This window comes from Aphelocoma coerulescens, chromosome 26 (genome assembly GCF_041296385.1).
Source record: "Aphelocoma coerulescens isolate FSJ_1873_10779 chromosome 26, UR_Acoe_1.0, whole genome shotgun sequence".
Classification (NCBI taxonomy): Eukaryota; Metazoa; Chordata; class Aves; order Passeriformes; family Corvidae; genus Aphelocoma; species Aphelocoma coerulescens.
The window spans coordinates 3,549,417-3,575,129 of NC_091039.1; the positions used below are offsets into that span (position 1 = coordinate 3,549,417).

General features: G+C 53.7%; 1 protein-coding gene across 3 annotated transcripts; it reads left to right on the forward strand.

Annotated features, from left to right (window-relative positions):
• Nucleotides 1-588: 588 nt before the first annotated feature.
• On the forward strand, nucleotides 589-22,260 carry CDKN1A (cyclin dependent kinase inhibitor 1A). 3 transcript variants are annotated; one of them, XM_068995578.1, is made up of 7 exons: nucleotides 589-678; nucleotides 1,585-1,719; nucleotides 3,914-3,952; nucleotides 4,570-4,656; nucleotides 4,911-4,988; nucleotides 19,864-20,277; nucleotides 21,003-22,260. In XM_068995578.1, the coding sequence occupies exons 1-7, from the start codon at nucleotides 672-674 to the stop codon at nucleotides 21,050-21,052; spliced, it is 810 nt and encodes a 269-aa protein (XP_068851679.1). In that variant the 5' UTR covers nucleotides 589-671; the 3' UTR covers nucleotides 21,053-22,260. The 3 variants fall into 3 exon arrangements, with proteins under 3 accessions (XP_068851679.1, XP_068851682.1, XP_068851680.1); XM_068995581.1 differs by lacking the exons at nucleotides 589-678; nucleotides 1,585-1,719 and adding an exon at nucleotides 2,883-3,021; XM_068995579.1 differs by lacking the exons at nucleotides 589-678; nucleotides 1,585-1,719; nucleotides 3,914-3,952; nucleotides 4,570-4,656; nucleotides 4,911-4,988 and adding an exon at nucleotides 17,453-17,479.
• The last annotated feature ends 3,453 nt before the right edge of the window (nucleotides 22,261-25,713 follow it).

The following is a 25,713-nucleotide window of genomic DNA, read 5'->3' on the forward strand; positions in this document are numbered from 1 at the left end:
AGGCAGCGCTGCTCCCTCACACCGCACCGAGGAGCAGCTCTGGAGCGAGTTCCCGGGAAGTGCCCGCGGGGCTCGGCCGGAGATGGCGCTGCCCCCCGCTTTTGTGCGTGGATTGCCGTGATCCTAATCCCGATCCGGGAACAATGGAGCCTCCCCCGCGCGGCGCCCTCTGCAGACTTCCCCCGCGCTAAACAAGAAGAGGGGCGCAGGAACACCCACCCCTCAAACCTAAACCGTAAAAGTAAATGAAATTCTCCGAAACAGTGGATTTTAATCACAATGCGGCATAGCACGTCTCTTTTTTGTTGCGTTTTAACACTCTCCGCCTACTCCTTTCACGCAATATTTCCATAAGCTCGTATCACTGCTGAAGTTTCAGGGGGAAGCAGCCACTAGAGTGACTTCCCTTGGAAGTGAGCAAGCACATGCGCTGTGTTAAATATACGTGTACTTCTTTTTTCTTGTCCTAGCAATGCATCGCGACTCTTGTCCTCTGGACTGCAAGGTTTATGTGGGTAACCTTGGAAACAATGGCAACAAAACGGAATTAGAGCGAGCTTTTGGCTACTATGGACCACTGCGCAGTGTATGGGTGGCGAGAAATCCTCCTGGTTTTGCCTTTGTGGAATTTGAAGATCCCCGAGATGCTGCTGATGCAGTAAGAGAACTAGATGGAAGGTAAAATGTGCTTGTGTGCTTGATTTGGCTGGTCAAAATATGAGACATTGTAGGAGAGGCACATTTATAAATTGGGAAGCTGAAACTGCAGGACCACGGTCTTGATACATTTGTTATGCACTGTTTATTTATATGGTATTATAAGGGTGTTCTTATAGTGCAGAAATAGAATCCCAGAAAGGTTTTGGCTGGAAGAGACCTCAAAGCTGATCCAGTCCCATCCCTGCCGTGGGCAGGGACATCTTCCACTATCCCAGGCTGCTCCAAGCCCTGTCCATCCTGGCCTTGGAGACTCCCAGAGATCCAGGGACAGGCACAGCTCTTCTGGGCACCCAGTGCCAGGGCCTTCCCACCCTCACAGGGAGGAATTTCTCCCCAATATCCCATCTAATCCTGCCCTCCTTCGTGAATAGCATTGTAATGGTTAATTTTGTACTTCACAGTTGAACTCCCAAGTTAGAAATTACTCGCATCTCTTTATGTGTGTTAATTAAATTGCAGATGGTGTTATTATAAAGAGGCAAAACTGATAATGGAGACTCTCCTTGGTTCCTTCCCTGCCTGCTTTACTGGCACAGCAGTTTTGAGAAGCAGCCAAACCTTTTGTCTGCCATAGAATCCCAGAATGGTTTGGGCTGGAAGCCCATCCAGTTCCATGCCCTGCCATGGCCAGGGACACCTTCCACTAGATAGATCAGGTTGCTCCAAGTCCTGTCCAGCCTGGCCTTGGACACTTCCAGGGAAGGGTCCACCACAGTCATGCTGGAGATGACTCTGGACACTGTGCTTTGATCACAGAACATTTTTGCCCTTATCTGTTCTTTTTCCCTTTTGTGGATTGCGTATGCTTTATTCTGTGCTGCCTTCTCCCTGGAAATGCTAACCAATGTCAACCTCTCTTCCCAGAACCCTGTGTGGGTGTCGTGTCCGAGTGGAGCTCTCCAATGGGGAAAAGCGGAGTCGGAACCGCGGCCCCCCTCCATCATGGGGCCGGCGTCCTCGGGATGACTATCGCAGGAGGAGTCCCCCTCCTCGGCGCAGGTACCTGGGCACAGCACAATCCTAGAGCTCTTGGCACAGTTACCACGTAGCATCCTAGAAGCAGGCTTGTTAAAGGCATGTTGATGGATAACATTCATCTATCTGATCATGATTCGGAAATGACAGATGCTAAAAAAAAAAAAAACCAAAATCAACGCCCCACAAAATCGAGGTGAACTTAAGTTGTGTTGAATGTTGTTGGCTTTTGTCCTTAGGTGACTGTGCAGTTGGTAGTCAGTGCCCTCTGTCCTGGGCTTATCCTCCTTCCTCTTAAAATCTGCTCATCTTCTAGCCACACTTTCCCTTTCTTCCCCATACTTCAACTTAGCCTGTTCCTTTCCTTTACTCCATAATGGCAGAACATGACATACAGCAGTTTAGCATTTCCATACCAATGGGTTTTTCCACTTTGTTTGCAGAACTTAAATACTTCCCAAGCAGGCAGCTGTTTAATAATAGATTGAGTAACAGTTGCTCTAAACATCTGGAATCTTGACACTTTAGTGTTAGCTGGAATTAAAGCATCGTGTGACGATCCTGTCACTTGAGGTTTGCAAACTCAGCTCTAGCATATAGCAGGATTTTTGGGAACTGGCACGTTCTTGGACCCAGACTAGTTTGTCTGGCAGTTTAAGTGTGCATCGTGGTTTTTACAGGACTGAATTTACCTGTGGCAGGTGAGTGAAGTCCTCCCAAGTCAGGGTTTCAAGCTTACCCTTTTGCTGTTGAAAAAAAATAACACATTAGGAGTATTTGTTAGCTAATAGATGGTTGTACTGATGGCTTGTTTTTCATTTTTTTTATGCTTTTTGGTCCATCTATTAATAAAAATGAACCCGTTACAGAGTCACCATCATGTCTCTTCTCACCACCCTCTGAGTCTGCATTAGCCAGCCAACTAGCCCTTTCAGCGTCATGTGACCAGCGCGCCCCATGCAGCTTGGCTGGTGTCGTTTCACATGACCCAGGCATGGCCAGTCGTCAGGTTGCACCGCCCTTTGGTTCCCGAGCATGCTGTTTTCTCTCAGCCTTCTCTCCAACCTTAACCAAATCGGCAGCAGCCACCTCGACCGCCCACACATTCCCGGCCAATCAGCTCAGCTGTTTATTTACCAAATGTCTTCACAACAACTACAGCAGCAGCCTTCGGCTAACAAAAAAGCAGGAAAAATCCACAACACCCCCTTCGCCAACCAACTAAATACAACGCAACATCTGGCAAAACCTTTTCAGCAAATTCTTCTTGGCAGTCAGTCCGGCAGCCTCACCTCACCATTTCTAGCTTGTTGAAACCAAAGACTTGTAAGTTTTTCCTGCTTATACAGTTTACTGCTGGTTAAAATAAGGAGTAAGCGGCTTATAAGTAATTACTTTTCTCAATCAAAGGCTGGCTGTGCATAATTGAGTGGTAACGTACATATGTTGCTTGAGAAAACTTTTAAGGGTGATATGGAAGCTCTTACACTGTGAATAATGTAAAAACCAGGATATTTGCATGTGAGATGCCAAACTAAATTTTTAATAAGGCTCTAACAAATGTAGCTTTTCCTTGCCAGAAAAGTCCTATCACCTTTAAATGGTTTTACTAACAGTTTTCAAAACTTAAAACAATTACTTTTTGGGATGAACTGGGCCGAGCTAAGGTTATATTTTTAAATTTTTTATTTTTTATAAGAAAATAGTCTAAACACACTCTATGGCATTAAAATGACAATCACAAATATGCAGTTCTAATGTAGCACTTAATGGCATTATCAATATTGACACTGAGCGCATTTTCACTTTTTTTCCACTTGATATCTCTTATGTCTTGTTATGGACCTTTTTGGCTTGCATGGGTTCCAAAACATTTGCTCTGTGCTATTTTTTTTTTTTTTTTTTTTTTTGGAACCACCTGTGGGACTTTGGTGTGGTGTTCTGGGCAGTGTATTTAGTTGAAATGGAAAGTGTTGCATTGGACAACTCTGCTCTGACGCATTCTTAGTTAAGTGAATTCGTGGTTGGAAACGTGCTGTTCACACTGAGCTTGGTTTTACTGCCTAATCTTTCCATGCCTTTTACTGGATGATGGATGCCAGTTATTCTTGGCACGTTCCCTGGGCCCAACAGTGAGTTTGACAAGTTGGGAAATGCCTCACTCCATTAAAGCTCAAAGAATGGATAAAGTGCCTCACATTCGGTTTTCTGGTTCTAGATCACCGCGAAGGAGAAGCTTTTCCCGGAGCCGCAGCAGGTATGAATCCCTTTCCTGCCCCATGGACTGCTCCAGCCTGCAGGGTTGAAAAGGAACAGCCCAAAACAGCTCCACGCACAGGCTGTGCACAGTCAGTTTGGTAAAAGGGAAACAGATTTGCTTCTGTCATACTGCTTGACTGGAATTACTGAGCTGTTAGAGATTCCAGGGATAGCAGTGGAAGGATGTTAAGAACAGAAGTAATTTCCATTCTGCAGCTGCTTGGGGTCTTTGTCAGTTTTCCCCAGAGTTTAAGTGTTAATGTGCTACTCTCTCACAGATACTGTGAGCATAGGATCATGGAGCCCTGAGGTGGGAAAATACCTTTGAGTCCAGCCATAAATCCGGATGTGATTAGGTGGGATTCTGAAAAAAAAAAAAAAAAACCAAAAAACAACCAACTTCTGCAAAGTACTGCATGCCTGTTCACAGCACGTTGTAAGCTGTTGCTCAGGCTGATTATTCTTCCCTTGAGAAAGGGTTAATAGCAGCACTGGTAACAGGTTTCCCCTGGTTGAATAGTTAAAAACCTTCACTCCAGAAGGGAAGCTCCTCAGGGAGCCTCGATGGCCTAATTGAGCTTTGCTCTGATAGTGTGGTGTTGTGATCTGTACCAGGTCCCTCTCCAGAGATAGAAGAAGAGAAAGATCACTCTCACGGGAGAGGAACCACAAGCCTTCTCGCTCCTTTTCCAGGTCTCGCAGGTAAGAAGAGTCTTCAGTGTTGGTGTGTTCTGAGTAAATGTAAAAATGGCTTTCTGTGCCTTGGTAAATACTGAAGAAGGCAGTGGTGGAGAATCACTTCTAGTGTTGTAGGAGATTCTAAAATACTCAGTTTTATTAAATGAACAGTATTTTAAAAATGCTTAAGTATCACCTGCTGATTGTGGCTGGGGGGCTTAAAGGAAAATCTGCTGCTCCTGACACCTGGATCCTAACTTTACCTGTCTGTTCTTCAGTCGCTCCAGGTCAAATGAGAGGAAATAGGACTGTGGGAAGGAGCTGTGTACAGGAAGTCATGAGATCCGAGGCCAGGAGTATGTACAGAACATTGTTTTGTTTTGACACTTCATAAAGCTTGGTGCATTTTTAAAATGTTTTAGCTGTTGAACTTGCTTTGTTTCTTGTATCTTGTAACAGGTGGCAAATGTAAAGATGTGAATCTGTATATGGTTCTGAGCAGATCCTATGATTTGTAATGTTAATGGTTTTCCAATGTACCATTAGATGCTCTGTGTGTGTGTGTGTGTGTGTGTGTGGAAGGGCAAATGGTCTGTGTTGTGTTGCTGGGAGAGCAGGGCTGGGCTGGGCTGGGCTGGGGGTTGCTGGGGCTCAGCTCGAGGAAGTGTGCAGGGATGGTTTGTTCTTGTGGAATCAGACTGGGAGCAGAGCAGGACATGGGTGTTCCATAGCCCATATCTGGGAAAGAGAATAGTGACAGTGGCACCGGGAGGGAAAGGGTTGGGCTGCAGCTTCATCCAGCTCCAGTTCTGACTGAGCTGCTTCATATTCCATGAAATAAAACATTGTAGCTGTAGGGTCAGTTAATTTTGTACTTGGTGTGAGTAGAGTCCTTAATTAGCTGATTGTTGATTGACCATCTATTCCAGAACCTCTGAATAGACCAAATCCACAGCAGAACTGACACCTGGAGTGGATGTGTTGTGTCTAATGGTACATTGTAAACATTAGAAATTAAACATTTCTTTACTGTACAAGAATTTTCATGTCACTTGTAAAATGTCTTTTGTGAGATCCTTGGGATTAAAGTTTTGGTTACAACTTGTTGTTCAGTATATAACTTGTCCCTGACTGTGACAGTCACCCCACCTGGCTGTAGCACACCTGTGAACTGTCCAACCCCGCTGCACCTGGCAGTGTCTGCTCACCTGTCCGTGGTGAGGTGCAGGGTGTCCCTCTGCCATGGCAATCTAATCCCTGTTCTACAGGTTCAGCTGGGGTAGTCAGTAGCTGATGCCATCTGGCTTCTTGCCTGACAGTGAGCCCTGTAGTGATTCCTTGGAAAACCAGCTGGAGATGCAAAGGTTAGCTATGGGTTGGGAACAGCAGTTAAGGTATTCATCCTATCTCAGTTTGGAAGTTGCTGGTCTGGAAACCAAAACTTACCCTGAAGATTCACTTCCTCTAAATGCAACATGGCTGGAGAGCCGGTGGAGCTCCCCCACTGCCCAAGGGCTACCTTGGTCCTGTGTCCCAGAGAAAATGTGCTCCATTGGTTCAGTTGTGTGGTTTAGATAAATCCCTCATGATGAACACTGGTGGTGGAATTTCCTTCACTTGGTGGTGTCCCAAGCCAGGGACAAGGTGATGGTGAAGCTCTAAGGGAAGGATGTACCAGTGCTGCCCCCTTGGCTTGCTGAGCTCAGTGGATTTATTTATTTTTTTTTAAATCACTTAGTGTTATTTATGGTTGGACTGGGTCTTGAAGGTCTCTTCCACCCTCAGTGACTGCGGGTCTGTGATCAGTTCAGCACTGTGTGTTGCTGTGTCGGCCACCTGGTGCCGCAGAAACGCGGGATGGCCGCAGGTGCTGCGGGAGGCACTCGCAGCCTGAACTGCCCCGGAGCGGGATTCAGCGGAGAGCTGGGAAGGGCCAGGCCCGTTCCTGGGTTTCACCTGCGGAGGGTGAGGGCGGAGCGGGCGGGGCCGGCTCGGCCGTGCGGTGCCGCCGGTGCCCGGCAGAGGTCAGGGCGGCTCCTCTGTGCTGGGGCCGGCTCCTGCTCGCTCCCCCGGCGCCCCAGCCCAGCTCCGGGCCGGGCAGCGGGGCCCGGGGGCTGCCTGGGGCCGGGCTCCGTCCCGTTGCTTTTCCCTACGTGCCTGTGGCAGTGTCTGATGTGCGGAAGGCTCACAGCTTGCGGTGCCTCTGCCGGCACAGACGTTCCTCCTGCGGTTACTTGGGGGAACAAGGAGCCTTCAGTAGTTCAGCTACTGCAGGGAGAGAAATCTGAAGTGCCAGAGACAGTGGGGGAGCAGGTCGTGGTTTTCATATGCAACAGTCTTGCGGAACTGGAAGCATTTCAGTTTCAGGTTTCTGACTATTTTACTCCTCAGCTGAATGAAGAAGTTGCCCCCTTAGATCAGAAGTGTGCTGGTTTTATATAATCAAGTGGAGGTTTGAACACACAACAAACAGCTTCTAGAATAAGATGGGAAATGTATAAATATGTATGAACATTGACTGGACAGCCCTTCCCCCAGGGAATAAGTAACGAGAGTTACTTTTGGTGTAGCAGCACGTTTGTGAATATCATTTTTCCCATTCCTGTCTGAGGGAGTGACGAGCCTGGGAGTGTTGCATTTAAAAAGTTTACTCTCAAATTAAACGTACAAGGAAGTGTTGGTGTTCTAAGGCCAGGGACATCCCTCGCCTCTCTCCAAAGATTCTGACACCAGGAAGAGTCACCAAGCAGTTTGTCCTGGCCAGGGGAGGACAGAGGGACACTATCCAAGGCTCCTTGGCAGAACCTCAGCCACAGCCCTGCTCCGGAGACCCCTGGGGTGATGGAGCAATTGCTGCTGCCTGATACCTTCCAAATGGTTTCAGGGCCTGGTTCCATGGTGCTGACAGTAATGATTTATGCTGTGTTTCTAATTTGGGGAGAGGTTTAGCTGCCCCTGCTTCGGGCAGAAGCATCCTGGGGTTAATTCTCAGAGGTCCTCAGCAGTGCCTGAGCACATCCCAGTTATTTTGTACACTCTCCCTGGGGGAGAGCATTGTGTGCAAATGGGTTTCCAAAGGAAAGGATCTTGTTTTTTTCTTTTTATGTACATGCTGCTCCTTGTTTATGACCAAAGATCATGTTAAGAATGTGCCTTGCACTTAGAAAGTGGAGAGGTTTATGATGCCCTTGCTTTTGTTGGGATTTGTTCCACTGGCCTTCAGACAGGGTCATGCTTGGGTGAGGAGTTGTGATCCTCCCAAACACTTGACAGTGCTTCTGGTTAAAGTGCTCCATGTGCAGGATGATGTGTCCTAACAGGTCATGTAACCACATACATGTCCTGGTTATGACAAAAATGGGAGAAAAGCATTGCTGACAGGTAATGTTAGAAAAACAAGGAAAAAAAATCCCTTGGAAAATAAATTAGTTTGTGTCTGTTCCACTCAAATTCACCAGGTTTTAGGGTACATTATCCTTTCAGAGCTGACCCTGTTCAGAAAGCTGAAGGGAGCCAGTATGGATCATACCCAGTGTTGATTTCAGAGCTGAGCCTTGGGAAGGATTGCTGCTTCCCTATGCCAAATCCCTGTTTGGTGGTGCAGCCTGGCAATTTCTGGTTTCTCCTCTATAAATTGATTTGCCTTCCCTCTAAGAGCAGAAAAAAACTGCCAAATTCCAGACCCAAGCGTTGCTCTGTGAAAGAAGAACTTCTATCCTCTTGGACAAACAGGTGTGCTGTGCTTACCCCCCTCATCCTCCAAAGCCAGTCTGGTTCTGGAGCTTTGCTCTTCTGTCCTTCCAGCCACAGCGGGAACTGTGGTGTGTTACTATTGGAAGGGCCTTGCATTTCATCCTCTGCCTTTGCATTTCCTTTTGTTTGAAGTCAGAGAAACCAGAGAGACACCAGACGGTGCCCATGGATCGTCTCTAAACCTCTCCTGCTTTGGTGGGGGTCTGTCAGCAGAACCCAGTGCTGGAAGTATTTTTTGACCTGTAGGTGTTTTCAGGGTTTTGTGCTCAACAGAATCATGGAATCACTAAGGTTGGAAGAGCCCTCTGACATCAAGTCCAGCCATTCCCCCAGCAGTGCCCGAGTGCTTCTGCAGCTTTTTACTGCTGTTATCACCTCTTTTCAGTTTCCAGTTTTACTTTCGTATGCCATGATCTCCATGAGCTGCCTCAATGTCTCCTGACATCCAGATCCTCGAAGTGGCTGAACATTGGACAAACTTATTTCTGCTGCATTTAACCCCTGTCCCTGTACCCCATGTTCAAATCCTGCCCCAGACATACTGTCCCAAAAACTGAGCTGCAGTCCCCACCACGGATCACCCTGCTCTGGTGCTGTTGTAGAGCAGAGTCTTTTGGCTGGAAGAGAAAAAAAAGTGAGAAAACCAGAGCATCAACCCCTTTTGCAAACAGAAAGCTGACGGGCAGGAGTGCAATTCCAGTTGCTCCGGTTCAACCTTAGCTCCCGCATGGGGTGATGGCACAGGGCCGGGCCCTGCCGTAAAGAGGCGGGTCCCCACTGCCCTGCTGCTGGCATGCAGCTGCCTCCAGCTTCACTGCTCAACCTGCCAGAAAGAGGCAGAATAAAGCCAATTTTTGCTTGGCTGTGCTTTGCAGTCGGTCAGTGAAGCGGTTGCCGGAGCTGAAGCCGCATCCCAGGCTCTCACACGAGAAGTGTTCTGGCTTCCTCGAAACACCGTCACCGTCTGGGGTTGCTCTTTCATTTCTGCAGTTTCACTGGGGCACAGCCACGAGTTCCCTCTGTTAGTGCTCTTCAAACAAACACGGCTGGGGACTAAAATAAACACAGGATCCAGACAAATATAAAATAGACGATGCAAGGGGAACGCTATGTTCGTTCCCAAGTGATTCATTGGGCTATTATTTAATAATTTAGTGGCTGACATAACTTGGAGTTGAACAAATCTTCACATTGATTTGGGTGGTGTTTCTGCTTGGTCCTCTAAGTCATTTTAGCTGTCAGTTTTTCTGTGGGAGTGATCCCAGTCGGGAAGGGGAAGTGTATGTCCTTCCCATCTGGGTTCTGTCACCAATTCCAGCGCTGTCACTCCATGGCCTCCCTCAGTGTGAGGAGATTCATCCTGCTACAGTCATGCTGCTGTTCTTGGGCACTTGGCTGGACAACACAGACAGGTTGTGATGTGCCACTGCCTCATGCCACCCCCAAAACAGCCTGACGTGTGTGACAGCCCCTGGGCAGCCCCAGCACTCTGTTGGGACCGTGCTATCGGGGTGCAGCAGTGGTATCAGGGCGGGGCACTGTGTCACCCGGGCTGTCACTTGGGAAGATCACCCCTGCCAGCTGTGAGAGAGGCGTTATCTTCTCGCGGGCAGAGGCTGCTTAGAACATGAATATTAGGACATGAATATTCAAAAATATTCAGCAGGAAGCCCTGGTGCTGTCCCAGCCCTCCCTGCTGATGGAGGGCTTGCTGTTAGTGTTTGATACAAAGTGTTTGCTTGTCAGTGTTTTGTAGAATCTCAGGATGGTTTGGGTTGGGAGGGACCTTAGAACTCACTTTGTTCCACCCCCTGCCATGGGCAGGGATACCTTCTACTATACCAGGGTGCTCCAAACCCCATCCAACCTGGCCTGGGACACTTCCAGGGCTGGGGCAGCCACAGCTTCTCTGGGCAAACCTGTGCCAGGGCCTCAGCCCCGTCGCAGGGAAGGATTTCTGCCTAACACCAGTGTTATTACACCTCCTGCACTGGGTGCTGCTTTTCCTGGTGCTGGATTGATCAGCTTTTCATGCAGTTGTACTATAAACTTTGTGGGAGGAGGTTGCCCCAGCTGGAGAGATAAGCTCCAGGTGTGGTTTGCTGCCACTCCTGCCAAGTTGTCCTTGCAGCTGCCTGGCTGACACGTGCCGCTCGGAAACTCGTGGATGAAACTCCGCCAGATTTGGAGTCAGGAGTTCCCCTGTGCAGGGGATGTTTGACAGGGACCCGTGGGGTATTTTTTGATCTATAGATATTTTCAGGGTTTTTTGTTTCATAGAATCAGGAAATCATTTAGGTTGGAAAAGCCCTCTAAGGTCATTGAGTCCAACTGTTCCCCCAAGCACTGCCAGGTCCAGCACTAACCCATGTCCCTAGGTGCCACATCCACACTTTTTTTGAAGTACTTCCAGGGATGGTGAGTCTGCCACTGCTCTGGACAGCCTGTGCAGGTGCTTGACAACCCCTCTGGTGAAGGAATTTTTGCTAATGTCCAATGTAAACTTCCTCTGGTGCAGCTTGAGGCCTGCCTCTTGTCCTGTCCCTGTTCCCTGGCAGCAGAGCCCAACCCCCTCCTGGCTCCCCCCTCCTGTCAGGGAGTTGTGCAGAGCCACAAGGTCCCCCCTGAGCCTCCTTTGCTCCAGGCTGAGCCCCCCCAGGTCTCTCAGCTGCTCCTGGGGCTCCAGACCCTTCCCCAGCTCCATTCCCTTCTCAGGACACACTCCAGCCCCTCAATGTCTTTCTTGCCATGAGGGGCCCAAAACTGAACACAGTACTCAAGGTGTGGCCTTAGCAGTGCCCAGCATAGGGGCATGGGCGCGTCCCAGTTTTATGACATCCCTCTCCCTTTGTCTCCCTCCTGCTCCCTTTGTGGATTTACAATTGATAATCTATAAATCTCTCAATGTTCTGCAAAGCCGAGGTTTGTGCAGAGGTGGGAAGGGCTCTGGTGCAGCATTGCTGCTGGTGGGTGAAGTACAGAACATTTTAACCCTGTTTCCAGCCTCTGTGGCACTGCCCACCACAGCTCCAAGTTCCAGAAAATTTTCTTTCCCTGTTGCAAGGTGGATTTTCACAGGCCGGGCCAAGAAACCAGTGAGGGTGGCTGAAACAGAAAGGTTTTATTTTGGCACCTGGAACTCCGCAACTTTGACCTCTGTGGAACTGGACAGAGCCCCTCTAGTGTGTGGAGCACGTCCACCCCCATGGCCCAGCTCGGGGTCAAGGCCAGCAGGGGCTAGTGGGGTGAAAGCTGCTCCTCCATCCTCATTCCCAAAAATCCTGCTCTGCCTGACTGACATGTAGGAGGAAAAGTGCAATTGACCTTTACCCCGGTGTCAAGGTGGTGGCTGCCATATCATCACCCCTGGCTTTATTGCCATCTCAGCTGTCCCCTCCCATTACCTCTGCTCTGCTCCAGGCTGTGCACGAGTCACCCTGCAGGGCTCTGTCTGTCTGTGGTCTGGGTCCTGGTCCTGCCCTCCTGCAGATCCCATTTCATGGCATGTTCAGGGTCTACCTGCCCCTGGCTCTGTCCCTTCTCTCCCTCTGCCCACGCCCAGCCCCACTCCTCGCCCCCCAGCACAAGGGCAAAGTGAATCACGATGCTGTGCTCGACTGGGGCATTCCCGAAAGGTGTGACTGGAGATCCCGGGAGATGGTGACACACGCTGAGCCAGCGGGTGTTGGGATGGGCAAGCGGGCCAGCATACACATCCTGGAGCCCAGGTTTGTGTGGGACAACCCCAAATTCCCAATATCTGGGAGTGGAGACACCCCATCCTGGTGTCTGGGCGCTCCGGGCAGAGGGTGCCCCAAGGAATTGGGGTTGTTTCAGAGGTGACATCATGAGCAAGTGCTCAGTCAGAGCTCCCCATCCTCATCTCCTCCTCACACACAGCTATAAAGAGCCAGATCAACCTCCCAATGGATTTCAAACCATCCCGTGGCTTGGAGAGCAACAAATCCCTCAGCAGCAGCACCGTGCCACACATGCCATGCATTGGGAAGAAGTTACGTCCATTGACAGCTTCCATGGGCTGGGCTGCACTGAGGGCTGTGAGCCACATGGACATGAGCAATCCTGCCCCACACTCCACTTGCTTATTCCCACCCACGGGGGGAATCCTGCTGGGTAAGGTCTGGGAGTTCCTGGAGCAATCCCTGTCCTCCCCCTGCCCTCGCCGAGGTGCCTGCAGGGAACTGCTGGCTGCAAAATAACCCCCAGTGGACGTTTTGGATGGACCTTATTCCTTGCAGGAAGCCCGCAAGAGGCTGGAGCCGCTTGCCCCGGTTCCCAGCGGGGTGTCCCTGTCCCCTCCTGGCATCTGCCCCATCCTGCCGTGCTCCGGGGCCGTGGGCAATGAGGTGGAGCAGCAAGGGAATAAAGGGGCAGCCGGGTGCAGGGTTTGGAGCCAGGTACTGCGGCCGCCCGGCCGCGCTCCGAACAATGAGGCCTTTGCTGCCAGCAAAAAAACCCCACAAAGCTTCCAAGCTGCTCATGGAAAGTCAGTGAAGCAATTACGTTAATGACTATGAATGGGGCTAAAAACAATCTTGGATGAAAATGAGTGAGGGGCCGAATGAAGCGACCGATTCATAGCCCGGCTCCCGCATCCAGGAATATTTCCAGTAAGCAGAGGCCTTGTTTTAGGACTGTCTCATCCCCCATTTGTGCTTGGTGGGACTCTATTTCCACTCTGCTGGGTCTGGTGTCTCATCAAAATGCCTTCATAAATGGGGCAAACAAGGGCTGGATATGGCAGGGGAACAGTCAATTAACACGATCCGAGTTCTTTTAGGGGCAGAGTTAATCAAGCATTCAGCGTTTTGTCATTCTTGTCTTTCTTTCCTGGGAAAATCCTATTAGTATAAAATCACTTAATTGGGCACTTCAAAGAGCTGATGGGAAAACAGGCTTCGCTGGGATATAAACGCCCTCCAGCCGAACACTGGGTTCATTTAGACTTCTGCTGGAGCGTGAGGGTTTCATTAAGAGCCTTCACGTTTCCCACTTAAAAGAAAAAAAGCTTGTTAGTAGAGATAATAAAAAAACCACACAGAAAAAATGCTTGGTGATTTGAATCTTGCTGAAGAGGGTTTTTAGTGCTGGAATACTCAGGACTTTGTCCCTGCAGTCTGCTGTCCTGAGTCAAGCAATTTCCACCTGCCTGGGATGTTCTGGCAAGTACAGCTGTTTGAGGAGGGGAAAAAGTCACCCCTGTGCCCCATGGAATGGGACACAGCCCTGGTTGGACATTTGGGCTGTAGGATGTTGTGTTCTGCAGGACTGAACCCCAACCCCGTGTGCTCATCCCCACTCTCCGTGCTAGGGCAGAGGTCCTGTGTTAGTTCCCCCCATTATCAGGGTGTTTCCCTGGGTAGAAATTCGGCTTTTTGCAGAGTTTATGTTTATCTCACCTTGAAAAATAAGTGTGCCCTGATCTCTGCCATCTCCATCCCGAAAGACCTGAGGGATGCTCATCTGCCCAATTCTTTGCTGTTTTTCCCTCTGTGCTGGTTGATCTAACAGGAATATTATGTCCCCGCCTCAAAAAACCCTCTTCACGCAGACCTTTGACTACTAAATCTCAAAACCATATAAAATCCCTACAAGCAGGAATTTGTGTGCGTTTAAAACAGTCCTTATGAGCACGGGTTGGACCTCACTGTGTTATTCCTGTAAACACAGTTCCATGAAGCCACATTTCCCCGTTCTCCATCCTATCCAAGGCTGCAGCATTCCAACCCTGATTCCTCCACCCGACCCAAGCCGTTCCCTGCTCCATGCTGGAACTCCCACCCATGTCCCCGTGGCTTTCGGGGGTGCTGCTCCCCGAGTCAGAGGAGGACACGGGACAGGGATGAGACTCGAGTCAGAAGCGATTTGTGCCCGGGCACGTTCCCGGCCGGATCCCTGGCTGTGCCGAGGCCGGGCTGAGTCACACCCCGGCTCTGCCTGCTGTGACTAATGTGTTTGCTTCCGTGTCTGCAGAGGCTTCCACTCCCTTCGGCTTCGGCGGGATCCACCTGGGGCGACCCGCTGGGAATGAAACGCTCCCGAGGGCTCCCTGGCTGAGGCAGCGGCCGCTGCGCCGTTGTTCGGGTGCCCCCGGTGCTGGGAAGGAGGTTTCTTTGAAGGCTGTGAAATATGCAGTGGTTTAATGTATTCCTTCTGCTTCCAGGCATTAGGATGGGTTATTCAAGGAAATTATAAAGATGGATTCTCCCACGACCACACCCCTCCCGGGTGGGGGTTTGGGACCCCTGGGGAGGGCGAGCCTAGGACGGGGGAGGTGACAGATCCCACACTGTGGCTATAAATGGTGAGAAGGAAATAGCCCATCAGCCCCCGGCGCTGATCCTGGTCCCCAGTCCTGAATCTGCCCTCCTCCTTCTGCTCCTCCTCCGTGTTGTGGGATCAAACACCATGAATCACCTTTGGGATTTTCTATTTTTTTGAAGTTCCTGTACGGCCTTCTTATTCACTCTTTCCCCATCCCCCTTTTTTCTCTGGTAATGCCACTGCAGACGTGCCCATGCACTTCCTGACCCAGACCCTGACGCCATCCCTCTCCCCACTTCCCATTTCCAATAACCCACTTGGCTGATGTCTCCTCTGATGCTGGCGTGGCCGGAGCTCCCCTCTCCCGGAGGAAGGGAAGCGAGAGTGGAGTTTGCAAGAGCCAGAAACCTGCACCCCTCTCCCCCCGCCCCCGCCATCCCAGGGTGCAGGGAGTGAACCCTCACCCCACCAAAAATCACTGAGAGAATTACAGAGTTACTTTCCTAAGGGAAAATCTATGTCTGATTGATTTTCTCACTGGTTTAGCCCTGGGATGAATCCCTGGTGTAACTGGGATGTTCCCAGCAGCCAGGCTGGTCAGTTATCTCCCTTTTTGAATCCCTCACTCGTGCAATCAGTGGCTGTGGAGCCGCTCTGGGTTGCACAAGCTCCTTCCTCTGCCACTTCAAAAAGCTGCTGGTTTGATGTTCCCATTTCTTTCTGTGCACTGGAGAGCTTTTATGGAAAAAAAGGGATCTGTTTCAAGCAGGGAACATCCTCTGGTAAGTGCTGCTTCATCCCAGAGTTCCAGGTGGCAGCTGGAGCTGCACTGACCCGAGAGATGCCCACGGTGCTGCGGCTGGGACGGTGCCGATTGCATCCCTCACATCCAGAGGGAGCAAACCCACACCTGCAGCTGGAGCAGAGCTGGAGCTTGGCAAGGAAATGATCTGCAACCACCCAGCACCGCGGCCACCTCTGCAGTGAGGCTCTGAAGGCTGCTCCTTGCAGCCACGAGCAGAAATCATTCCCAGGTGGAAAATCCAGTGACAGCTTCCCTGTCCCAACTTGCCCCCTCCTCTCCTTGCCTATTACAAATGGAAAGGCAGGATGAATTTTGGAGTGTTTAGGTCCAGACTGCAGCTTTCCAGGATGGATTTTCAGCAGTGTGTAGCATGAATTTCAGGTGATTTCCCATTCCCTGTCCTCCTTTCACCTTTCCTGTCCATTCCACTGTGCCTGTCTGGAGGCAGCCAAGGGGCTGAGCAGCCACCACTGGTCCAAATCCCAGCACCTCGGCACAGCCCAGCTCCACAGAGTGGGGACGAGTGATTGCAAAACCCTCCTGCAGCATGTGGCAGCATTCAGCCAAACATGCCCAAACATATTTCCAGCTGCTCTGGCCAGTGGGAAGCTGCTGGTCCAGCTGGAAAAAGCAGGAGTGATCTGCACATCAAGGATCCTCCTCAGCACCCCAGCCCCTGTTGCCTCCAGGGGCTTTCGAGGGGACCTGGCATTCCCAAAGGATTGCTTTAACACAGCTTTTGTCACTTGGAATTGTGCTGTCACCTCCTTGTGCCCACGGGAGCAGGTTGTGCTTGTGTCCGTGTGCTGTGAGGTGTGGGCTGGGAAGGGCTGCAGGATACGGGCGCTGTGCCTGGGCTGGGCTGGCTCTGAGAGCATCCCTTCCCTTCTCCTGCCGCAGGGCAGGGATGGACCAACCGACCAGGCTCAGGGCAGGAGCCCTCCAGCCCCACAGAGTAACCCCAGCAGAAGCTGCCCTGGCTTTCCTGCCTGTGGACTTGGCTGGCTTTTCCAGCTAAACCACAGATTCCCTCAAATCCCTGCCACAGGTTCCTGCAGGACATGCACAGACTTGTTCTTCCTCCTTATCCCTGCCTGGACATTTGCAGGACTCAGAGCAACAGATCCTACTCCAAACACTTTTTTCCACCCACAGCGGATGCTGGGGTTCAGCTGGTGGAGCAGAGCCAGGCCCGGGGGAGACAAGCCAGTTGGAAAGGCCAGGGACAGCCCAGGATGGGCTGAGCGGTGCCTGGGGGCCAGGGGAACATCATCCTGGTATGGCTCTGAGCTTGGCACCCCGAGGAGCTGAGCCACCCCTTCCTTAATCCACAAATCTCCTTCCTACAGTGGCCTGGTGGGTGGGACAGCCTGGCTAGGACAGGACCCCCTTCGAGATGGCTAAACTCCTGCATCTCCTGGCTGGAATGTGGCACCCCTGTATCCATTGGGGGGTCCCTGTATCCCTAATGGGGGCGTCTCCCTGTCCCCAGCTCCCCTCTAGGAAGGGGGTCTCTGCATCTCCTCAGGGTGGGGTCCCTGCATTTCCTGATGGAAGGAGGGCCCTGTATCTCCTGGCTGAAGTTTCCCTCTGGTCCCTGATGCCGGGTCCCTGCATCCACCTAGGAAGGGGTTCCCCATATCCCCTGATGGGGGTCCCTCCATCTCCTGCTATAGGGGAGTCCCTGCACTCCCCAAGGAAGGGGGTCCCGGTATCCCCTGATCCAGGTCCCCGCCCTCCCCTAGGAAGGGAGTCCCGGTGCCCATGGTCCCGGCATGCCCAGCTCTCCTCTGGCACCGTGCATATTCCCGGGACCGGGAACCGGGATGAGAGAGAAAAGGGTTGAGAGGGCCACACGCAAGAGCGGGGCGAATACAGTGAGGTCGGCCGGGGAGGGGCGGGAGGGAAATCCCGGGCGACGCCGGGACCGGAGCCCGGCTCCGCCCCTCCTCCGGTATAAAAGGCGGCGACGCGCCGAGCACCGACAGACGCTGGGAGACGGCGGTGAGTGCGGGCGGGGTCGGGCGGCGGCCTTGCCCGGCGGCTCCGGTCCTTCACTGGCCAGGGACGGAGGGCGAGCGCCGGTTTCCCCGGGGAGCGCGGTGCCTGGAGCGGGGGAAGCGCCGTAGCGGGGCCGGCTCTGCCTGGGGCCGCGTCCCCAGCGCGGGGAGGGAGCGGGATCGCGCCCGGTGCCGGGGCTGGCGGTGCCGGGGCTGGCGGTGCCGGGGCTGGCGGTGCGGAGCCCCGGGAGCCCCCGGGGCCCCCTGGGGGGGATGCGGAGCCCCCGGGTTGGGCCGCGCTCGCCCCCCGGTGGCCGCGGGGATGGCGGTGCGGGGTGCCGGGTGCCGTGCGGGGTGCCGGGTGCCGTGCCGGGTGCCGTGCGGGGCGCAGGGTGCTGTGCCGGGTGCTGTGCCGGGTGCCGTGCGGGCGCCGTCCCGCCGCTGAGCATCCTGCGGGGCCGGGCGGGGACCGGCCGCCCTGTGCCAGCCCCCCCCGGCCCCATCGGTGTCATGAGCCGGGAGTTCTCTGCGCGGGATCAGCGGCTTCAGCCGCTCCCGGATGCGGGTGCCCCCAGCCCCTCCTGCTTGCCCAGCCTTCCCCAGACTGGTGGGACTGGTGCTGGGTGTCGCAGGTGTCCGTGGAGCCCTGCTGGGTGTCCCCCAGGGGTGCTCTCATCACCCAGCTCGGCTGGGAGAGGTTTTAACGCGGCCGTGCACCTGCCACTTCCTCGCCCAAATCTTGGGGCTCCGGGGCGGCTGCCGGGAGCCTCGAAGCTCTTGCTGGGCAGAGGTCGCTGGAAGCGGCACCAGCCCCATGGGAGGGGACGATGACCCGGCCCTGGTCCCTCCCTCATTGGTGGCTTTGGCAATCCGCAGCCATGAGTCAGGGCGAGGGTGTTATCTCGAGGCTCCAGGGTGGCACCTGAGTCGCGTCGGTGACCTGAGGATGGGGACATCGGGACGTGACGCAGGCGGGGAGGGCTGGGGGGTGTCTGGCCGGGCTGACGGAACGTGTCCCTCTCCCACTACCTGCCCGGGCTTGCCTGGACATGCTGGGACTTGCCTGGCAGTGAGGTCACCCTGTCTGTGTGCTCAGACTGCCCGGAGATAGGAAGTTGGATTTCTATTTTTACTCGGGGATGCTGAGTCTAAGCACAGGGTGCCCACAGGGGTGGCCCCAGGGACAGAATGTGGCCCCCCCCAGCCCCTGGGCTGGGGATTCTCACCGTGCTGGTGCCATGCCTGGGAATAGGATTATTGAATCATTAAGGTTGGAAAAGACCTCTGAGATCCTCAAGTCCAACCAGGGCCCGATCCTCACCTTGTCAGCTAGACCAGAGCTCTGAGTGCCACATCCAGTCGTTTCTTGCACACTTCTAGAGGTGGAATGTGGGGAAGACAGTGTGGCACAAGCAACCCAGAGGGGCTGCAGGTGCTGAATTTGGGGAGAAACCTTCCCTGCAGGAGGCTGAGAATCTGCTTCTTGGGGAAGTTTGGGGATGGGGAGGATCTTTTGTGGCCTGGCTTTGGGGGTCCCTGATTAGGTGGGCAATGGGAGCTATGAATCTTTCTTTTTTAAGCAGATTTAATGAGTGTGGCTGTCCCAGCAGGGGCAAGCCTTATCTCTGAAAACTCAAATCCTAGAGCAGTGCTGACTCTTATCAGCTGGACTCGATGATCTTGGAGGTGTTTTCCAGCCTTAACAATTCTGATTCTACATCGAGGTTCCTCATAAGTGTGGGTGTAGTGAGGGGTCCCTGCTCCAATGGAGAGGCTTTGGCACTTACTGGGAAGGTCAAGGCTTTTGGCACCAATTTGAAAAAAAACAAACAAGGTCTTGTTTCTGGTTACCCAACAGCTCCTTGCAGATAAGGAGGGTGGTTAGCAAAGTGGTCAAGCTTGTGGCACGTTCTTGCAGTTGCTTGAAGGTTTCCTTACCACCGGGTCAGGGTTCTTGAGATGAAGAAACTGGCCAGAAAAACATCCTGTTGCTTCACCTCCCCGTGTGCCAACTTGCCTTTGCCTGCATGGGAGTGGGAAGGAGCAGGGTTGTGGATGGAGCCCGTGGCAGTGTCGGGGTGCTGGATGCTCTGACCTGTCAGGGCTTTGCCTGCTGGAGGAGGAATAGGGAATGGTGACATCTGCACCTTCCCCATCCTCCTGTGTTGCACCGGGCTGTGTCTGACCTCAGCCGTGCTCAAGCCTCTGCTAAAATCTCAAAAGTCAGAGTCCAGACGTGTCTGTCAGTCCCCTCTGGGCTGCCTCACTGCAGAGCCCAGCCCAGCTTGTCCCTCCTTGGCTACCGTGTGCTTTGCCTTGGTAGCCAGCACTCCCCTGTGTTTGCTCCTGTCATCCCAGCCCCCGTAACTTGCTCTGGTTTCCCCCCAGCCAGCACGATGCCGCTGTCCCAGAGCAGGGCTGGGCAGACCCCATGCAGCAGCAAGGCCTGCAGGAACCTCTTTGGCCCCGTGGACCACGACCAGCTCCAGCATGACTTTGAGGACAAGATAAGACAACAGCTGGAAGAAGCTCAGCAGCGCTGGAACTTCAACTTTGAGACAGAGACTCCCTTGGAAGGGCCGTTCAAGTGGGAGAGGATCCTCGTGGCTGAGCAGCCGCCCCAAGAGGTTCACAGCCTGGTCAGGGCTGTCATCAGCAGTGACAGCAGGAGCTCCTTGGCCCACAGGGTCCCCCCCAAGGACCGTGTTGGCAGGATTTGCCCCGAGGAGTCTCAGCAGAGCTCGCAGGTTTACAAGGCTGGTTCCCCACAGAGCCTGAAGCGTGGGCAGACCACGATCAAAGGTGAGTGCTGGGGTTGCTGTCACTCCCTGGGGGCTTGGTGGCATTGATGTCATGGCAGGGACAGACAGAGGGGACTTGGGTGCCAGAGCCCTGCCTGGCTCTTGGGCATGGGGAGGGAACCACCCTCCATGGATCTCTCCTAGGGAAGCAGAGCCCATCTTCCAAAGGGAAAAAGGCCACTGGCTGGGTGCCTTTTGGCTGCTGGGGGCTGTGCAGGGGACTGGCATTGGGCTTGTGGGTTTTGTAGCTGAAGATGCCCCCAAATTCATCACCTTCAGTTCCAATGACCTGACCCAATCATAGAATCACAGAATATTAAGGGGTTGGAATGAACCTTAAAGATCATCTTTAAGGTCCCATGGGCAGGGGCACCTCCCACTATCCCAGGTTGCTCAAAGCCTTTATCCAGCCTGGCTTTGAACACTTCCAGGGTTGGGGCATCCAGAACCTCCCTGGGCAGCCTGTGCCAGTGTCTCACCTCCCTCACAGTGAGATGTTTCTTCCTATCCTCCAAGGCCAGGGCCTGGAGTGGAAATGCAGGCAAGACAAAGAGGAGAGCTGATGCAGACTTACAGCTCTGCTCTCCGCAGCTTTGGGTGGGGGCTTTAGGGTGGAACCCACTTGGGCTGATTTTGGGGTGCCTCCCTGGGGACACCTCCCTCTTCCTGCCCTGCTGCTCCCAGCAGGCTGGAGACACTTTCCAACCCTTTCCTTCTTCCCTTCAGACTTCTACAGTGCCAAGCGGAGGATCGTCCCTGCCCGGCCCCGGCCGTGACTCGCTGCGGCAGCTGCCGACACCGGGGGTGCCCGTGGCTCCCCTGCCCCGTGCTGTGTGAGCTGATCTGTACGAAGCAATGTAGAGTCTGTAGTTTCCTATTTATGAGTAGCTCTGGGGTCCTGAGGGACCTTCACTGTGTGCAATGTGGAGGAGGAGCCCCACGGCGGGGCTGGAGGAGGACTGAGATGGGCCTGGTGGGACCAAGGCACTGCCCTGCCTGCAGAGAAGTGTCCTCTGCCCTGTGCTTGTGGGGCCAAACACCGTCCTTGTGCCACCCTGCTGTCCAGCCGTGGATCCGTCCCTTGCCTAGGGACTGGCTTTAGGGGGCACTTGTGTCCCAGCCACCTGGTGGCACCAGATATCTTTAAGAAAAGTCCCTGGTGTGCTTTGTAGAGCCCTGGGATGCCCCGGCTGCTGTCACACGGGGGTGGCCCTCTGTCCCAGCAGGATGGACCCAAGCACTTGTCCGTGTGTGGGAGCAGAGTGACGTGGAGGCTGCTCCTTCCCATGGCTGTTCCCTGGACAGTCCTTGGGGTGACTCACCAGGAACAGCCACTGGGGGACCAACACTGCCCCTGGGAGGCTTTGGGATCCCCTGCACTCTGCCGGCCCCAAATCCCACTTTCTTACCTTGTTGTTGGCTTGTTGAGTGGTGCTGCTTGTGCCCACGTTCCTGCCTCCCTCAACACTGACACTGGGCTGGGGAGCCCCTGCTCTGTCTCTGTTGGGCTCCTCTAGGAAGAAGTCCTGCTCACCAGCAGGGCTGATGCTGAAATAAGGAATTGTAGCTTGTTTTCCTGGACTTTTTCTCCTTTGGGACTGGTAGGGAGAGGACCCTCACCTGGCTCTGCTCTGGGACCAAGGGATGGCCTGGAGCAGAGGCTGCTCAGTTCCAGCACTGAAGGATAAGTCCCTGCTCCTGAGGGACTCGACACTGTCAGGTCTCGGCACTTTGATGGGGTTCATCTCCTGCTCTGCTGGATTTGGACTCGGGAAACTGGTGCAAGATGGTCCCAGGAAGAAAAGGGACAGGGTTGATCTCCCACCTTGCACCACGATGCACTTTGCTGTCGGTGAAGCTGCCAAGCTCCCAGCACTAAATGTTTATTTATATTTAAAATAATGCTATTAAGTGTATGTGGGGAAAGGGGAAATACCTGTTTGTCTGAGAGTGTTAACTCTGAATAAACACTTGTGTGAAGGAATTCTGGGTTAATGTGGATAACTGGGAGCAGGTCTGGCTGGGGGAGGGGAGAAGGGTGTTCCAGGGGCTGGGGATCCCTCTGGGGGTGCAGCCCTGAGCTGGGATCTGCCTTTGTGAAGGCTGAGAGGGATAAAACCTTGCCACACCCCCTGTGCTCTACCCCATTCCTTGGGGACCGTGGTCTGGTGCTGCCACCGTGTCCCCAGCAGAAGCCACTGCCACCTGTGTGAAATGGTCCCTGCAGGATCCCTGTGTGAAGGTGGCTCCTCTGTTGCCCCCATTATTTCCCCTTTCCAACTGTGACCCTGTTCCCCCTAACCCTCAGCACCCTGTCCCGTGGTGCAAGTGGCCATTAGCCACGGGCAAGCTGGTCGCCTCCCTTACCCCTTAAATGGGGTGCTGGGTGCCCAGCCCCACAAGGGTGACCCACGCTGTGGGATGGGGACACAAGAGCATGGGGTGGCACTGCTGCTGGAAACGTGCAGTGGCATTTCCTGGGGGCACTGAGGTTCCCTGGGAGTCAGGGATGTCTCTACCACCGGCTGCTTCCTTGCAGGACTGAGCAGGGCTTGGATGCAGACTCGGGTTCTGGTTAATGTGAGAAATGACTTAACTTGCAAAGGATCCAGATGAAAAGAAAGTCGATGGCAATGAACAGCCTTGTGTCATTGTTCAGCTGGGCATCCTGAAAGCATCTGCCTGTCCCTGCAGTGTGGGGTGACATCCGTGCAGGCCCATGTCCCTTGACACACAATCACTCAGCCTTTGAGCTGCTGCTGAGTCAAACCCTACAGCCTTAGCCCCTTTTTAACCTTATGTCAGTCCTTCCAAACCCCCCTGGCTGCTGCCAGGAGCTCCCCTCTGCTGTCATCTCCCATTTGCCAGGAGCAGTGGCAATGAAGGAAAGGAGAAATAGAAAGGAGAAATCAATCAGTGAAACCCCCTTGTCTGTGTTTGTGGGTTCTGGGGAGAGCCAGGGTCCAGCTCTGCTGTGCCAGACGGAGCTGGGCACCAGGGCTGGAGCTCTGAGCCCCTGGGACACTCCAGGACTATGTCCCCCCAGCTTTGGGACACAAAGCAGTGATGGGCTCCCCGCAGCTGGGGAGTGGATGGAAACCTCCCACTTTCAGCCCAGGTTGTGTTTTGCTGCTCCCACCCCAGCCTGGCCTCAGCACAGAGCAAGGATGCTGAGGGTCAAACCCCCACAGGGGGAGGGTCAGGTGGTTCCCTTCCCTTCTTCCCATTCAATCTCCTTTCACTGACACCTTCCAGCACCTCATCGGGATTGGATCATTCTCTCCCTCCTGGATCGTGCCCTCCCTCCTGGGCTGTGCCCTCCCGTGACCAGCGCTGACCCTGGCGCTCGCTGCCAGCACGGCTCTGCCACTAGGAGCACAATGCCAGAGTCTTGCTGGGCAGAGGGCACAAATCAAGCTCTCCCAGGGATATTTAGGGTTTTCCCTTCAAAAGGGAAAAATTTCTCCTCAAATCCTCGGAGAAAGCAAAGCCAAAATCCAACCTTCTCCATGCAGCCACAAACAATGCAGGGGTTGCAGGGCAAGGGGATGGGCTGAGCCCTCCAGGGTGCTTCAGTTTGGGGTAAGCAGCACCAGCTTGGCCCAGGGCGTGGAGAAGAACCAGCTGAGCTTTTAGTTGGCCCATAAATACCCTGATGGAGTGGATGGACCTGAGCTGGCTGCTGCTGCCTTGGGTTAAAATGAGCAGGGCCTGGCTGGTTCCCAGTGAGGGATTTAACCAGTTTAGACGGGCGGAGATAGTTGGGGTATCAGCTTCCACCCCATGGCTCCTGCCCTGGGAGCCTGGGCTCAGATCCGCTGTGAGCCAGGGGATGTTTGTTGGAGTTATGCCCTAGAGAGAACAGTGTTTCCTCCTGCCTGAGTTCTCTTCATGATTTGCAGTTAAAGAGTAGGAAAAATGCCTGTGATCCATCTGATCCCCCCATCCCCTCATGAAGCACAGTGGCTGCAGCCCATGGGCAGCCAGTGGGTTTGGTGCTGGGTGTAAAGCCAAGTTTATAATTCAGGCAGAACCCTTAAAAAAAAATCAGAGAAGAGCACAGGGGGACATCTCCAGATTCGGGGGCCAAAGCGCCTCCGCAGGGGGGATTTTCAGGTTGTTCTGTCTTTGGTAGGATGTTATAATCTGGGGCTATAAATAGTCTTGTGGTTTGGGTTATTTGGAGTCTCAAAACAACATTTGCTGTTTGCCTGCTGTTTTTCCCCCACCCCGAACACCCCCCAGCCCTGAACCATTGCAAACGAGGAAAGGATGGGGCCTCGGCTGCACTTCCCGATGGCGCTGGCAGTGCCTTTGCAGAGCTGCCCTGGGATCTGGGGAGTTTGTGGGGACGGTGACCCTCTGGCTGGGTCCTTCCCACACCCCACTTGCAACGCAGCAAACAGGAAATGTGTGAGCACCGGCAGTTGAGTGTCACCGAGAACGGAAAGTGCCTTGGGTAAGAGAGATGAGAGATGAGAGCCGGGGCACGGGGCCGCTCCAGCGCCCTCGGCGTGGGACCAGCGTCGCTCTGACCTGGGGAGCCCCTCGGCCTCGAGTGCCCCAGCCCTGAGCGTCCCTCTCGGCCGTGGGAAGGGTGAGTCCTGCTGCTCTGGGGACAGCTTGGGCATCACCTTAAGAAATAGAAAAGTGAGGGAAATGAGGGGTTTTTCCTGCCCAAGGGGGTTTTTCCTTGTGGGGGAGTGTGGCTGGAAGCCCCTGTCTGATGGCTGGGAGCAGTGCAGGGTGTTGTGGAGGGAGGCAGGACACTGGCAGCTGGTGATGCCATGGGGGCTCTGCTTGGCTGGGGGGCACAATTCCCATCCCATCCCATCCCATCCCATCCCATCCCATCCCATCCCATCCCATCCCATCCCATCCCATCCCATCCCATCCCATCCCATCCCATCCCATCCCATCCCATCCCATCCCCCTACTTGTTCAGTGCCTCCCTTGTGCTGTGGGCTCAGCTCACCTGCCCTGAGGCTGGGACAGGTAACCAGGGGCTTCCCCATGCCTTAAACAACCCCCCTGCCCCCCAGAGCTCCCAATTGTGCTGTCTTAGAGGCTCGGACCACCAGAAAGGTGTTTCTGGTCTTGTGGGACTCCAGCAACTCCACAAAACCCTCTTGCTTTAAGGAGTTTGGGCTGGTTTTGGGGCCTGTTCCCACATTTCTGATGCACACTGGGATTTAGCAGGATCTGTTTCCCACGGCAAAAGGAAGGGGGCAGAGGGCTGGAGAAGTCGGGGTCTCCCTGGGGCTGGGAGGGGAGAGCTGGGCTCAGCCAGGTCGAGCACAGCCCTGGCTCTGCGTCACTGTTCCCCACGGCTGTGGTTTCCTTCCCTTGGAGTTTCAGCTTTGCCACACAAAGAACAGCTCCTCTTGGGGATGGCACAGTGGCTGTTGGTGTCACAACCACCCAGCCAGGCTGGGGA

Coding starts and splice junctions, on each gene's coding strand:
- CDKN1A (XM_068995578.1), top strand. Junction 4,989..19,863: donor CATGAGATCCGAGGCCAGGA/GTATGTACAGAA, acceptor GTTTCCCCCCAG/CCAGCACGATGCCGCTGTCC. Junction 20,278..21,002: donor TGGGCAGACCACGATCAAAG/GTGAGTGCTGGG, acceptor TCTTCCCTTCAG/ACTTCTACAGTGCCAAGCGG.